Source organism: Hydra viridissima, unplaced genomic scaffold (assembly GCF_058129835.1).
Source record: "Hydra viridissima isolate aposymbiotic clone 2 unplaced genomic scaffold, HvirCarnegie_v1 scaffold_2, whole genome shotgun sequence".
Classification (NCBI taxonomy): domain Eukaryota; kingdom Metazoa; phylum Cnidaria; class Hydrozoa; order Anthoathecata; family Hydridae; genus Hydra; species Hydra viridissima.
In genome coordinates, this window is record NW_028324301.1 from 16,836,172 (window position 1) to 16,852,909 (window position 16,738).

Genomic DNA, 16,738 nt, shown 5'->3' on the forward strand with positions numbered 1-16,738 from the left:
AAACTCACGCATAGCAGCATGACATTTTTGCAAGTAATTAGCACACTTAGATATTACTATTTAATGTAAAACGACACAGTAAAAGCAAGGCTACATGCATGAGTAACCACCAGGTTAATAAGTTGTATTTATTAAACCCTTCGTGTCATACTTAGTTTTGATTGTTAATGTGTTTTGGGTTGTCATTGACATCCTTTTGTAAAATATCATGTTCCTGTTGTTCTAAAAATTCATGCATATTGGTCTAATTAACAGAAACAATAAAAGCGTTTTTAACTATCAACAATATTAAAACATACATTTGAATTCCCAGTATTGCACAAAACTTTGCTGTCACATGGGCTTTCTTACGTAACATATAGCCAATTCACATAGGGCTTTTGGAACTTTTTATTAAAACACCTTTAATATGAAGACTCGTATTTTGGAAAAAAATGTAAACTAACAATACAAACAATTTTTACAATAAAAAAAATTTTCACCAAAAATGTCAATCTTACACCAGCCACTCTTAATGCTTTTCTGGAGGGATATGCAAAACGCGTGTTTAAAAAAACTCTTGATTTTTAGATTTTTTTCTCGATTACTTTACACATTTAGTTGAACAGAGTTTAGTTGATAGAATCGTACAAGTTGCTATCTCCAAATAATCTATAAAAGTAAATTTTATATTCAAAAACAATCAACCACTTTTAATTAAGTGCACTTAGCTTGAAAATCCATTTAAAAAACGAAGTTTACTTTTTATATTACAATTGAAGAATTATGACTATTTTCTGAAAACCTTTCTCTTCGGGATTTTAAAAAACGTTCTATTTTTAACGGTACAAAGTTGTTGTCATTTAACGGTACAAAGTTATTGTCATTCCTTGATAATTTGAGGAAATTTTTGTCATTCCTTGATGATTGAGGACATTCTTGATAATGGATATCGTTTTATTACCTATATTTTAACTTTACCCCATTTCCTGAACGAATACTCACTTGGAAAACTGATATTAAAGAATGTGTAAGTAAATAAATCAAGCAAAAGGTACAAAGCAGTTTTGCTACTAGTTTTTGTTAAAAAAAAATACTGACAATCGATGGAAATCATTTATTTTACATAAATATACATAAAAAAATCTTTCATTAAAATACATAAAAAAATCTTTCATCAAATGTTTTTTTTGTTTTGTTTTTTGGTCGTCAAACATGCATAACACAGAAGAAATAAAATTATATTTACATGCATAACACCATCAGAAGAAATAAAATTATATTTACATGCATAACACCATCAGAAGAAATAAAATTATATTTACATGCATAACACCATCAGAAGAAATAAAATTATATTTACATGCATAACACAGAAGAAATAAAATTATATTTACATGCATAACACCATCAGAAGAAATAAAATTATATTTACTTTCATTACTCCATAAGACTTTAACACAATCTTGTTTAGTCCAGTGTAAACGCTCTTTGGAGAACTTCACTCGAGTCATCAGATGAAAAATACTGCAATAGAAGTTGGAGAAGAAATCACATTCCAAATTTTCACAAAAAGACAGAAAACCAATCTAACATCAAACCAATTAACAATCGGGCAGTGGAAGTTTTTTTTTTTCCTACTTTGACGGTTTGATTTATAAAGCGATGACATGGATTTAAATGCTGGCTCCTAAATCATCAATTTAGTATAATAGTCAATAATGGTCTATACAAAATATTTTTGGCACTTCGACGCTTAAAATCTGTTTAGCACTCCTCATCGAGAAGTTCTAACAGACAAAGATGCTGAAATAACACTTGCTATTCAGTGTCATCAATAGAATTTTTGCTTTTTTTATGAAAAAGAAAGAAAAAAAACTCAGTCATAAAAATTGATTTTAGTCGGGTTTAAATCCCATTGAGTTTTGGTGGCACCTGATTAAAACTTCGGTGTAAATGGGTCAAAACCTCATTTTTGGGAAAATTGTGGAAAAAAGTCATTGAGAAATCGACGAAAAAGGCCACGTATTCAACTAATGCCAATTTTTAGAGATTCTATCCTCGAAATTTAAAGATTTTGAAACACTTGAGGACCACTGCGAAAGAAACTCCAAGATAACTTTGAAAGAAAGAGATTTTTTTTCATTTAAAACTTGATTCAAAACATATTTTATTTGATTATCTATCAGACAAATGCGACAATTTAAATGTTTTAAAAATATGTAACTGCCGGTTTTTCTACAGTGGTTTTTATTTGTATTCATTTAGCATAATAAAAAAAGATTCTTTTATTATCAGTTACAGCCTTTAATTTTCATTTAAATAAAATAGTTATAAAAGTTTTCATTCTAAACTTTGTCATTGAAACTTAATTTCGTGGAAACTCATCCCACTCTCGTATTACGCACTCATGAAGGATCAATTTTGTGCCGACAGTCGAGTTACAAAGAATTCATACATTTTACAAGATAATTTTAACTTTAGGATGATGTTGCTTTTTTTTCTTCGTCAAAACGAAAAAGAAAAGTTTTGAACAGTTAACAAGCAAATTTTTTGTTGACAGAAATCAAATTTTTACAAAACGTCAGTATAATTTAATTAAGAGATCACTTTAGTGACGTAAACAAAAAAAAGGGCGAGAGTATCAGTCAATTTCGCCATCTCTAATAAACTGCTCAGACAGGCTCTAGCATCTAACCACGTTTATTTTGATGAACACTTATCTGTTTTTTTTAAAACCTGCCTAAATCATTTTGAACATGGACCTATATTAAAAATAACCCCCATTTTCCTTTCCCATCTCCGAGATCTGGAACTGGTGTACGGCACTGCCGTAATAAACGTTAAGATCAAATAAGAATAAAAATAGAATGGCATTTTACTGTATGTAAAAAAAACGAAAATGAAGCGCATTTTACAGTATGTAAAAAAAACTCTCAAAGCTTACATAGCAGCTTATTTTATGTAATTGTGTTTTTGACCATTTTGTGGTACAAATTTTTTTTTGCAATACAAAAACCAAAAAAATTTTTCCTTGCAATTAAACTTTATCTGCTTTTACACTCCATTTCTCGGAGAAAATTGTGTGCGTTCAAAACTGTTTTAACATTATTATTACCTTGCACACCTAAAAGTGTCTGGGGTAACAATGGCATAAAAAACTCGCTTATAGTGTGACACAGCAATCTGTTTATATAAAATTAAAAGATTTTTTTTTGCCTTAATCGAATATAATGAAAAGGAAAAGTTGATAAATTTAATTAAAACTGTTTAGCGAAGCACTAAGAGGAAATGCGTAAACAGCGAAGTAAATGTAAAACAACGGAGACCATCCTAAAATAGAAGCTCAATAACAATTCCATAATTATCATTATCGCATTCGTCTATTTCGTTATCTTGGAATCTTTTAAGAAATATATCCTTTCTATAATTTTGAATTACATAAATATCTTTTAATTACAAAAATCAGCCTGAAATATACGCTGCGTAATAACATTATTAGCTATATTAGATTCAAATAAAATTAAATACAGGGGGTTAAACTAATTTTCTTTTTCTTATATAAAGTTAAAGAAGAGACTTTTTTTCATTATCAAGTATTTACTTGCGCGTGTTCGTGTCGTGTTAAACAGATTTTTCTCTTTTCAATCTTTACATTCGGAGGATGCTAAGCAATCTCAAAAAGACTTTATTTATTTATTTAACATTGACTGCAGCTGCCGCAGACGGATTTTTATTTGAAATTAAAGACTGGCAGGTGACTGCAAAAGGATGTGTTAAGTGTTACAATGACAACATGGCAAATGTTAAAGTTTATCTTAAAGATAAAGATCTGATCCTCGATGATACTATGGCAACGTCCAGAGCCGACGCAAATGGATGCTTTTCGATGACAGGAAAAGGGAGAGATGGTTTGTCTGATAAACCTGACCCATACATCCGGGTTGAATACGAGTATGTAGGTACTTATGGAGAAATGGAAGTCGAAGGTATTGTATTTGGCATCAACAAAGACGGAAACTCAAAAGAACGCAGCTACCAAAGCGTTATTGACTTCGGTACCCTGACGTTTCAAAGCATTAACTGTAAGGCATACGTTATGTTTTATAAGGCGATGGCGGATTTCAGATCACGAGCTAAAGTTAACGTACCGTATAAACGACTTCATGTTAGAACAGGTGTCATTCTCGATGGTGGAACGCCATACTCTACAACTGATGTTGTAAGAATACCTAATAACTATCCAATCAACTCGGTTGATTTGGAGACAGCAAAGCACGAGCTAGCGCATACGGTACGACATTCATTAGACGGTGATTTAGTGCATTTTGCTTGGGATGCAACACGATTCTGGTACTTACGAACACATACATGTGGAACAAAATCAAATGAAGGATACGCTTTTAACGAAGGTTGGGCTGAGTTTTGGGCTAATGAATGCTTCGGAACTTATGGAGGAAAGGCGACCGATTATGAATACGAAGGCAATGTAGCAAATGCGTTAAGGAAATTAAAAAGCGACTGTTCCTCTAGTGATGAAAAGTTCATTAACGTACTGAAAAAAAGCACCGTACATAGTTTTTCTGAGTTTAACAATCGACACAAAGCACTTTATGGGTGCAAAATATGACATTAGAATTGTGTATTTACAAGATAATTAAAGAAAAAAAAAATTGTAAAATTTCAGGAAAAAGCCCAAAGTGTATTTAAACAATTTGTATAATTTACGTTGTTTTGATAAATAACTTAAAAAAAAAAGTTTTTTTAAACTTTTTAAATTCTTAACAAAAGTAAAAGAATGTATAAAGTTATTACAATATATAATATCTATATATAATAATAATATATAATATATAATAATCTAATATATAGTTTTATGGACAATAGTGATTGAAATTACTTGCAAGTTCTGACAATTTACATTTACATTGTAAATGCGATAAGCGCTAATTAATTCTTTTGTAGATTGGACAACAACATCTTTTGACGTTTTAAAACATTTTGTCGTAAAGCATGTTGAGTTACAATCTTACAAACTATATAATGTCAGTTCTAATGGTGCGTAAGTCATTTTATGACTATTTTGAGAGGCGACACTACAAAAGTCAAAAACATAAATGGAGAAGAATTTGGGATTTTGACAGGTTTAAATTATCATTATTTCCTTCAATATTTCCTTACACTCCGTTTATACACATTTTTCACTTCCTTGTAAAGCAGCCATTTTGACTTACGCATTTTTGACTTACGCGTTTTTGACTTACGCTTGTTTTTACTACGCTGTTCACTGACGTAAAGTGCGTTTTACGTAATTTTCTCTCCGAAAATTACGATGTTTTGAAAAAAATAATCTGTTGAGGGATGAAGTGCTGTGGGATGATAATCTTTTTTACTTTTGCTGCACGAGCTTAAATATAACAAAAAGTATCTGAAGTCATTGACGTTTACCAGGTTGAATAATTGGACAGATTAATTGGATAGATTAGTAGCATTACAACTTGAATACAAAAGAAAAACGTTTTTTAAATTTTAAAGCGTTTTTCTAATCTAACTATTATTTCCTTTTAACAAACTTTTAAAAAATATGATATCGGTAGGAAGAAAATTTTTGCAAAGTTGTAAAAACACAAAGAAACAGAGGAGGGCTCTCAGCCTTTTTTCTTGCTGGGACTTCTTTTTTGCAACACATTCGTTATTTTGTTGTTTGTAAAGTGATTTAATTGCATTCCGCTATGTTCATTATTTATATGTTTCGCTATTCAAGAGGTTGGGGAGTAAAATTTATTCGGTAAGATTAATATTTAGCGTGTCAGCTAGTATACGTGTGTATATAAATAGCTTAAGCAATAATAAAAAATACATATCAGGCTGAAGGAGATTTTTAATTTAAATCAAAGACTATTCAACAGAATAAGAAATTCACATATCAAATTAATTCACTACCGTATTATTATAATAGTAATCATAATCTCCTAAAATTTAATAACAGGCCAAAAACTGTTTGATAAATATTATTGGTAAAGTTTGATGGAATGAAGTGAGATGATAAAATAAGATATCTGACAGTGGTATTAAAAGAGCTCCAGGATTTTCTATCACAATTTGAATTAATGAATCGAGATGATTTATTTCTTTCCAGAACAGTTTTGAAACTCTGTGGTGGTCCTGTCTGGTCTTTCTTTTTTGCGATAGAATTGAGAAGATAGAGTTACATATAGATAGTTATAAGAAACAAGGCTACTTCAAAATTTTTAAAAAACTTTAAGCGGGGCTATTAGTAGAAAACCGGGGCATGGTAAATAATTACTTTCAAACGCTTTTTAAAAAATGACCCATTAAAAAACATTTTTTTTTAAAATAGAAAATGAAAGAAGACAGCTTCAGACAATTGTAAAGAAAATGTGAGACTCCCAACTGAGTAAAAAAATGTGAGACTCCCAACTGAGTAAAAAACGTAGGTTTAGAATTATTCAACAAGACGAAATAAAATATTCGTATATTACGTTTTATTAAAATACATTTAGAAAATTTTTAAAACAAAATCTACAGGAATCTCCAAAACTAACTCATTTTAATGAAAAAATAAATAGACAAACCCTTCCCCTACAAACCTTCTTCTCACAAACGATCCGCAAATAAACAACAAATAAACTTTCAGAAGTGTAAAAGCGACCAAGTTGTTACGAGACAAAATATAGCTAAAGTCCATAAGTGAAAAGGTCATAAAAGTTAAATATAAACTATTTAAATATTCATTAATAAAAGCAAATTATATTTTACAGCAAGGTGTTTCTTATAAAAAAATTTAGCGCGAAAAATTTCAATGAAATCAGGCGAAATCAAATTGTTGATAACTCCTTTTTAACAGCGTCTGCCGTATCAGATCTGAATTGATCTCTTTCATATGCTGAAGATAAAAAATCCGCTAGGAGTTCGTTTAATTTATCGCATAGAGCTGCTAAATGGTCGTAGGATCCGAGTAACGCAAAGACACCCGAGCGAGATTGAAGCATGCTTCGAGCATAAATTGACAATATAGTTTCCAACTCTTCTTCGGGTTTTTCTTTACCGTTAGACAAATTGGAATGATTTTTTTTGTAACTACGAACTATCGAAATCGCTTCGTCGAACTGACGGTTTGCAACTGCATTTGATAACAAGTTAGATATATCTGTATAAGATGCAAACTCTCCAGAATTATCATTAGAATTTATAAAAGATTGCTGTGAAGCCATTAGCTCACTACGCATACTTATCAGATCAATTGTTAAATCGGTGATCTAAATAATAGTATTTGCATAAACACCCAACGAACATAAATTACTTGAAAATTTTTAAAGAAGATCCCTTTAAATATTACAAAACTAGGTGTTTAAGCTTTTCTCACAAAAAACCAAAAAAAAAAACCAAAAAAAAAAAAAAAACCAAAAAAAAACAAAAAGAACAAAGCACGTGACTCACGTGATTCGCGCTACGAACAACGGCGACTGTCTTTTCAACATAAACTGAATAAATTTCCAAACATAGGATGTACTGCATGTGAACATGATACAAGTATACGCAAAGCTCGTGTATGGCAGATTCATCAGAGTTTGAAGGGAAAAGAAAATCGTTTTCATTATCAGAAGAGCAATCGGATTTAAAGTTCAACTGAAGCATTTCAAGTTGTCGGAGCGCGAGTTGCCGTTTCTCCTGAAGGCTTTGCAAACCTACATTTAACTTGAGTGTAGTTAGCCGATATTTTGATAAAAGTTTTGCAGCAGAAAAAACTTCTTGATCAACGAACAAATATGGGATTCTAAAATTATTTTCCAGCTCTTCTTTGACTAATGAGAGTTTACGAGCAACATCGGTCACACCAGTTAAACGAAAAAAAGTTTGTGCATCGTGTATTAAACTTTTTAGCCATATATTCCAAGCTTTTAAAATCAACGGAAAGCAAGACAAAGAATCTAAAGCTTCTTCTACAGATGGATGACTTACTAATTGGCGAACAAGCTTGGACCAAAGGCTTGGAATCTCCTCGTATTTGAGAGTTTCAAAATTGACTGGTTGAGACAAAGGAGCAGAAGTAATGTTTTCGACAGCATGTATTGAATCCAAACTAAAAAAAAAAAAAAAAAAAAAAAAAAAAAAAAATTTCACTTGAATCAAATTTTTTTGTTTAAAATCTTTTTGATTTTTCGAATGTTAAAATGATTGTTTTTTAAGAGATGATCTTAATTTAACTTTAATTTAACTAAAAACAAATTTGCACCTCGATTGAGAAGTGTGACTATTATTTTCATCCGTACGTGAAAGAGGTGGGTTGTCAACATTCTCGAGTAACGGATTGTTCATATTAAGATTGCTAAGTTGTTCTTCTCCATTAATTGGGCGGTTTGTTTCAGCATCGGCAGAATCTAGAGGAAGACTAATTGGGCTTTCAATGTCATCCCGATCTTCTTCTAGCATAATTCTTTTTTCAAGATCATCATGATCATGATCATCATCTTCTTCTTCATCATCCTCTTCTCTATCATCTTCTTTTGACTCTAGTTCTTCTTTTTCTTCTTCTTCTCCTTCCTCTTTAAGAGATATTAAAGAGGACTCTGGCAATGACTTTTGCAAAACCTGAAAAAGAAGTACAATTTTTTAGTGTCTTTTTATAAAGCTCATCTTTTAAGACAAAATCTTTATCTAGCATCTTTACAATAATCTTTATATATTTTTTACTTCATTTTTTTTTACTTCATATTTTACTTACATCTACTTCCTCTTCGTCTGCACTAATGTAATCATCTTTCACAGAAGTAACATTATCAGACTCACTACCACATGGGGATATATGACCACTTTCAGAAAATTCATCAGCAAGTTCAGAATTAGAGGTCCAGCCAAATGTTCCGACTTCTAACATCGGGTCTTTATCAAGTTCATCATCCAGAAAATCAAAGTCTGTGAATATATTTGTGAGCTAAACAAAAATAAATCAACATGCTACTCATAAATAAATGCCTGCGTGTGCATATAAAAATCTAATTGAAAAATAAAACTTAACGCACTTGCTGGCCAGAAAAATCAACTTCAGCTTTGTCTCCTAATGGTTCATCCCCTGATCCATCTTCAGAAGACAAAGCTCGTTCTAGGTCTAGCTCACTTGATGAACTGAAGATTACAGAGAGACTTTGTTTTAAGCCTCCCTTATGTCCACACATCGGAAGCAGTTGTACTAGCCTTTCCCGCGTACGTTTCTTTAAGAATAAATAACAAGAGAGTATAAAAATTTAAAGATGGAGTGAATGCTTCTGAAGGTATTTTTTAAAATTCAAATAAATCTAGTAATAAACATTAACAACCAAAACAAACCTGGCAACCATGTGGCTTTCTCCAACATGGTGCCGCTGCGGTAGAGCTTGAACCTCCGGTTTCAATATGATCTTTCAATTCTTCTAAGCTGTATCTTGCACCAATTACAGGGGTATTAGAAACATTGAAAGAAAACTCAAGAGTACGACCAGGCAGATCTTTTTTAAACATGTCTGAAGATAGTGACCAAGAGCTATCCCCAAATGACATGCTAGGAACTTGCGGGAGTTTAGGTGCTAGTGAGATAAGAGAACCTAAAGATCCTCTGGGTTGTACAAGCTGAGAAGACATGTTGCGAGTAGCAGATGGGTTGGCTTGATGAATGTGTGAAGAGTTAGAAACAACTAACTTGAGAATATTTAGAGATTCTTTCCATAGGTTCACGTCCTAAAAATATTCTTTTTGCTATAAATCATTAATAAATCGGGTAAACCTTAATAAAAAACTTATTATGATATTTTAAAATAATTGAAGTAATCTAGGCCTCAGCAAAATATAAAGAATGAAAACAAGATAAAAAAAAAATATATAAAAATAGATTTTAGGGGAGAAAACAAAATAACTTGCACTTAAAAAGCAAAACTTAAATAAGCTTACACTTTAAAATAAAGAACCCTAACAATATATCTTTTGAAAAAAACAAGAGATGTAAATGTTAAATCAAACATAATATAAAAAAAATTATATAAATGATAAATAAATAAAAAAAGAAACACTACTTTAACATGAGAGGTGATGACTCGGAGCAAATATCCATGAAACTGTTTTAATCCTGGTGCAGTTGCATCAGAATATTTTAAAATAGCACATATAATATTCAAAACAGACTGATGAAATATTGCAGGTCCTTGTTCCAGCATCTTAAGTTTAAAAAAGAATAAAAAAAACAAAGATATTTTTGTTCTAGAAAAATCCTTTTTCAAAAAAGAACATTAAATCATTTAAACTAGGAAAACTAAGTGTAAGGACATAATATACCTCAACCAGTATTGCAAGAAGTTGCGCACTGAAATTTGGAAAAGCATCAACAAGATTTTTACAAACCACTTCAATCCAAAAATGAATACTTTTTGAATAATCTTTATTTATATACATAACCATAAGAGTAGCAAGATCTTTTAATTTGAGGTTACCCTCACATGCCTGAGAGATAAGTGCAAGCGATGAGCAAATAAGTTTATTTTATGAAAAATTTAAACAGAACTAAAAATCTTCAATCTTACTTGTACAATCCTAAGTGCAGCAGTCTTACAAAATTCTTCAGGAGCATCAAATGAATTAACCAATCGAGGTAACAGTGAAATAATATTTAATGAAAGACCTAATTTGAAATGTTTAGTTCTTGATAAATTATAATCTGATTCCAAAAGTTTAAAATTACACATTTATTAGTTCACAGATTGCAACATTAATAGTTAACATGATTTACAAGCTGTAAACATCCTATCAATACTTTACAACCTACAAATATCCTATCTATATCTTACAATCTACAAACATCTACCTATAACCTACCTAAAGACAAACTGGGACTGATAACAGCAATAGAATTCATTGTTGTCAACTTGGAAAGTAGATATTGAGTTTGTTCAGCTGTACCTGAGGATGTCAAACCCTGTAGTAGGTAGTATAATATTTTTTGTCATTAGAAATGCTAACTATAAAATATCACAAATACAAAGATAGAATAGAAAAAAAAACAAAAAACAACAACATAAATTAAGACCTTTAAAAGTAAACTTTGCAAACCAGGAAAACCCAACCAATTAATTTTATGTAGCACTTTCTCTACACGCTCAATACTTTTTGCATCTTCTAAAATTAAACTATCAATCACCTAAGAAAAATTAAAAATACTTTTATTTATAAAATTTTACAAAAGCTTTTTTATTTCAAAAGCTTAGATATTTTTGAAAAGGAAAATAATTACTATTAAATTGTTGATAGATTACAACCATTTTAAATTTAGTATAAAAATTTGTGTTAAAACAATTTTATAATTTCAAAAATTTGTCAACCTTATCAATCAGCTTCGTTGCAAGCAAAAACTCATGTTCAAAGTCTGATTCAAGTAAAGATACGCCAATCCAAAAAAAACAAGCGAGTATGTCATAAGGGCTTGGTGGTAGTTGATTCTCTGAAAACTCTATGACAGGAGTATCAGAAAAATCTTCTGAAATGCTAAAAAAAAAAAAAAAAACTACCATTCTCTTCATTTGAATATTTGACTTTAAGTGACCAAAAAAAAATTCATTATTTGGTTCAAAAAACAGCACGAAGTAATAATAAAAAACTTACCTGACTTTAAAAATGCCATCACTTAATGATCTATAGCGTTTATTTTCAAGATTACAATCAGTACTTCTTGATCTCCTGTGATATCTTGCAGGAAGACTTGAAAGTGACAAGTCCATCTCACTGCTTGCTTTGAATGTCTCAGGCAATGTAAAGATTGTTTTTTGAAGTACAGATTTTGGATGAGGATTAAAGGCATAGTCAACTTCGGCCAAAAAAGTATGTAAAATTTCCATGAAGTAACCCTAAGATGAAGAAATATAAAAAGGAAAGATAATAAACAGAAAACGTGTCCTCAATTTCAATGTCTTTTTAAACAATAAATAAATAATTTTCATATCAAAGAAAAACTCAATATCATTATTAGCTTTATGATTACAAGTGTTTTGATCTTAACATGAAAATGAAAAAGGTGTATCTGATGCAACATACTTTTGAAAAAAATTCTAGGAATACTCACTTGAACATCTTCACTGCTATCTGCAACTGATTCAACAAGACGCTGTAATATATCTGACAACATTGGCCAGGATAAAGGAACTTTTAATGAACGAAATATTTGAAAAGATCTGCCAGCATAATGTCTAGAAGAGCATGATGTTGCCCAATGTAAGGATTCTCTACCCCAACGACCACGCAATGCAGATGATGGCAAAGCATCATCAAATAATGAAATAACAATATGTAGAAAAGATTCCAGGTGACTTGAACTTTTGATAGTACAGTTTCTTGGTGTAATATCTTCAAAAGTCCATAATGGCTTGCACCCACTAAATAGTCAAGATATAAACTCTTTATAATGGGAATATAAAAACTTGAGTGTCAAACCACAGCTACTTTCAAAAATATTTTACTACCTCTTTGCAAGATACTCAATTATGTGTTTTGCTCTTTCTGAAATACTCAGTCCATTCTCTTCTAATTCTGGTCCATTAACATTAACTCGAGCTTCAACATTTGCTCTAAAGGAAATAGTATACTTAATGAAATTAAAAATACAATTATTAATAAAAACATGATTATTGCCTAAATTTAATTTTTATGCTACATAAAAACTTACCCAGAGTCATCATGTGTATCCTCATTTCCGAAATCTGCATCATTGGGGACACTTGTTGTGCACAAACTAGCAATCTGATTTAGTGCAGTAGAAGAAATTGTATGAAAGTCCATAAGAGCTTTAGCAATTGTTGAACGATCACTACCACATACCAACACTACAATCAAGTTAATGATCAATCGCTTACAATTCTCATACACAAGAGGCTTTGGATGATCCAACCCTAAAAAAAAACAAAAAAAAAACAAACATAAAATAGAAATTATTGATAAAACTACACTTTCTCCAAGATGACAACTATGCATTTTATTTTACCTAAAAAACTAACATGAAGCAATAAAGGTAGATCCTCAACCCATGAAATGTCTCTTTGATCAGAGACTATTTCAGTTAATAGCATTAAGGCAAAGTTACACCTAAAGAAAAAAATAAAAATAAAAAGTAAAACAGCTGTGTATTTGAGCATTAACTTTAATTTTTTTTGTTATTATCATCACCAGCAATACAGTTTTTTAGAAAAATGAATAAAACATACCTGTATAATTGAGCAGGGGGTGATGTAAGAGGAAATAACTGTGTAATAGGAGCAAAGTACTGAAACTTATGAGGCATAGGTAATGGCAGACCATCACCTTTTAATTGCTCAGCTTTGATAATCCATTGATATATCCACAACTCTGATGAACCTGCAGCATTTTTTTTTTGTTCTATCATACCTGCCATTTGACTAGCTCTTGCAGATTCTGCAACTAAAAATATTCCTTAATTTATATTAACAAATTTAGTTTTTAAACTTAATTCAATTTCATAAAGGTACTTGCATTAGCCATTTAAAATAAGGGAAATTGAGGTAAATTAGGCTATCCAATTACCTTAAACTAAAACAAGCCAACAAATATCTATTACTTCAGTGGAATAGATTGTAATAACACAACTATTTATATGTAGAACTTTTTTGTTGCATAAGAACTTTTCAGTACAACCTTTAAATCTGTTAGTTTGATATAATTTATGCAATTAAGTTTTTTGCCTGTGTACTTTATTCTAAAACTGTAATGCTAAATTTTAGCAAAACTTTAGATCAAAATCAATTGTGAATTGCTTTGAAATTATATGTACTGTTGAGGTCGTGTTGCTTGTAATTGATGTGCTGATGTATTACATGTAATTGTATAGTAAAAATACCCTGCCTACCTTGGGTAAGGGTGACTCCAATTAACAAGTTAATCAATTACTTGATTATGGGTTTCAAAATCAATTATTTCTACTTAATTGTAAAAGTTGGTGTCCATATGACCAGTTTTTTTGTGGAAAACGTTTTGAAGAGAAAATCAAATTTTTACATTGGATATATTTTTACATTTCCAACCAATTTATGTAAATTTAAATTATACAAATTTAGAAAAAAAATTTTACAATTTTTTAAAAATTTTTTTTTAGATTTAAATCTCAATAAACTCTGGACAAATCAAGTTATTAATTTACTTTCTAAATTCAAAAGAGCTTTGATTTAAGTTAGTGGTTTTTTTTTGTTTGTTATTATTTTGCTTTCTTGACATGAATAAATATACATTTGAATTTGAGAAATGAAGCATCTCATGTCTCAAACTTCAAATGAATTTGAATAATGTTTTGTTTCATTTAATAAAATTGAGACATAAGATAATTTTCTAACTCATTTGAATTTGATGGCTCTAAAAGATTAAGTTAAGTTTTCTACAGCTGTTAATTACATTATTTAAAAAACTTTTAATTAGATGTTTCTAACATTTCATTATTAAACTTAACCAAGAAAACTATTGTTTTCATTTTTAAAAAGTCTTGTTTCATGCCAGATGGCTCACTACTTGTATGAGAATAGTTTATATGTGGACAAGAAAGCTAACTGATCTAAATTTAAAAAAATTTGACTTTACACTTTTTTTTGACATAAAAAGGTAAGAGAAGCTGTGATTTCCATCACAGAGCATATATGAGATATGAGATATGAGATATGCACATCACAAAAGTGTGATAATCTCACTATTATCTAGTACAGATGACTGTAACTTTGTAGTTAACCAGATTCTGAAATTAAGGGGCACTGATGCCCTAGGAAATCGGTAACCCTTAGGGTTAGATGTTAGTCAATTGCAAGTCAGACAATCTAAAAATTTTAAAGCTGAACATAGCAGTCTCAAAAAACTAATTACATGATTAAAAGGTGAAGTAAGAGAAACATTTTTACTTGTTCTCTCACTAAAGATAAAGTGATATTATTTAGACTGACACTTTTAACAACCCATTCTGTTAAAATCACACATAAATTACTTAGAGTGCTATTAAACAAGTGACAGAAGTAGCCAAATCTGAAGTAGGACCAGATGCAAGAGATGGGTATCTTAGAGCCAGAGCTCAGCATAAACTTGGTACCATGCGTTTAAAACCAAAAAAGAGATTATGTTAAGAACTTTTAATAGAATGTTTTAAACTTTTGAGAGAACCACACCTTCCTTCACCCCAAAATATTTCTATTTGTTTAAAAATATTATTTGCATATGTCTAAAATATATTTAGTACCTGACACATGACTATTTATACATTATATTAACATCTGAAAGTGCAAATTTGAGTATCAAAACCTCTTATAAGAAATATTTATTAGGAAGACCTCTTTTAAAATTTTATTTACATAAGAATACTTTATCATTATGCTCTAATAATTTATTACTATGCTCTAGAGTAGGGCACATTGATAAAAGGAGCAGGATGGCTGTTTTGAGTTAGCTACATACTATGCAAACTTGGGTATGCTAGGAACCACGAAGAAGGTTGTCAGCAACCAAATAACAAATTACATTTTTTTCAACAGCAAAAATTAAATACAGGAATTGCTCTAAAAAAGTACTCTTTAAATGGAACTAAATTGTTACTATTACATAAGAAAAAGATTTGTACATAATACAACTACCTTAAAATGAAAAATGCATTGTTTTGTAAGTATTTGTATTTTTATGTAAAGATGTGGTCCGCCAAAAAATATAGCAACTTGAAAAAAGGAAAAAACTTGAGACATTTTTTAAAAGAGTTTTGTGTTGCTAAATTCAAAAAATCAAAAGGGAACAAATACAGAATTGTTTATTTGGAAAAGAATTTTGATTCGTTGTTTGGTTTATCTGCATGTAAATGTAAACTGCCTGTAGCTAAATGTTATGATAGCTATAGTAAAAAAAGTTATTCCTCAAGTTTTTAAATTTTTAAAAAATTCATTTGTCATTTTAACTTACTTTGAGACAACTTTTTGCATAGTTTATTCTTATATGTAAACAATAAGAAAATTTAAGAAAATTTTTTTCATATGTTTGTGATGAAGAAAGAAAGGTATTTAACAATATAATTTTTAGATATTAAAATTAAGTTGATTGTTATCAAAAAACGATAGTTTTTTTATAAAATTTAGATACCAATGAATGAAAGGGAGTACTTAAAAGACCAAAGAGCTAAAAAGGTAGAAAAGGGTTATTTCATATTGGCAAAGTTGAAGAGAACATAAAGAGAAACCAAGTAAATGGAACATTGAATAAACGAGAACCTTGTTTTGAAAGTCTCGATGAATTGATTTTAGAGGTCAGTATGAATATATTTATATAGGTTCATTGTTTTTTCATTTTGTACAAGTACTTAAGTACTCTTTCTCTGCTAGTACTTGATGATATTTTACCAACAGTATTAGATTTACAGAAATAACGGTGTGAGTATTTTTTAAAAATTTAACTATTTTTAAATCTATTTCATTTTTGTTTAGTGTGATAGTCAATCTTCTCATGATAATGCTTGTGATGATGATGAAAATGTTGAAAACAACCATGATTCAGAGTTTTATTGAGAAATACCTATTTCATACAATTACAGACCCTTGCCTAACTTTGCAATAGCAGCAATATGTTATGAAATTAGTAAAAACGCTGCTGCTCGTTTAGCTACAGGATTACTCATTAACTATGGCATAGTAACAGTTACTGATAATGCAGATATTATTACAGAAAAGAAAGATTTTAACGAAAAGTTTCAAATAGG

General features: G+C 30.1%; 1 protein-coding gene across 4 annotated transcripts in view; it reads right to left on the minus strand.

Moving 5' to 3' along the window:
- Positions 1-6,478: 6,478 nt before the first annotated feature.
- LOC145184380 (protein furry homolog-like) overlaps positions 6,479-16,738 on the minus strand; it is a 36,274-nt gene continuing 26,014 nt past the window's right edge. For 3 of the 4 annotated variants that reach the window (XM_090077331.1, XM_090077334.1, XM_090077333.1), the window contains 18 exons: positions 13,218-13,431; positions 12,998-13,098; positions 12,683-12,905; positions 12,480-12,584; positions 12,083-12,392; positions 11,626-11,867; positions 11,346-11,508; positions 11,054-11,164; positions 10,843-10,942; positions 10,551-10,648; positions 10,306-10,470; positions 10,047-10,187; positions 9,328-9,714; positions 9,024-9,212; positions 8,726-8,935; positions 8,237-8,592; positions 7,441-8,083; positions 6,479-7,259 (listed from right to left, as the gene is read on the minus strand). In XM_090077331.1, coding sequence (XP_089933457.1) covers positions 6,819-7,259; positions 7,441-8,083; positions 8,237-8,592; positions 8,726-8,935; positions 9,024-9,212; positions 9,328-9,714; positions 10,047-10,187; positions 10,306-10,470; positions 10,551-10,648; positions 10,843-10,942; positions 11,054-11,164; positions 11,346-11,508; positions 11,626-11,867; positions 12,083-12,392; positions 12,480-12,584; positions 12,683-12,905; positions 12,998-13,098; positions 13,218-13,431 — 4,199 coding nt within the window. In that variant the 3' untranslated portion in view covers positions 6,479-6,818. The remainder of the gene's footprint in view (positions 7,260-7,440; positions 8,084-8,236; positions 8,593-8,725; positions 8,936-9,023; positions 9,213-9,327; positions 9,715-10,046; positions 10,188-10,305; positions 10,471-10,550; positions 10,649-10,842; positions 10,943-11,053; positions 11,165-11,345; positions 11,509-11,625; positions 11,868-12,082; positions 12,393-12,479; positions 12,585-12,682; positions 12,906-12,997; positions 13,099-13,217; positions 13,432-16,738) is intronic. The other variant, XM_090077332.1, reaches the window with a different exon arrangement.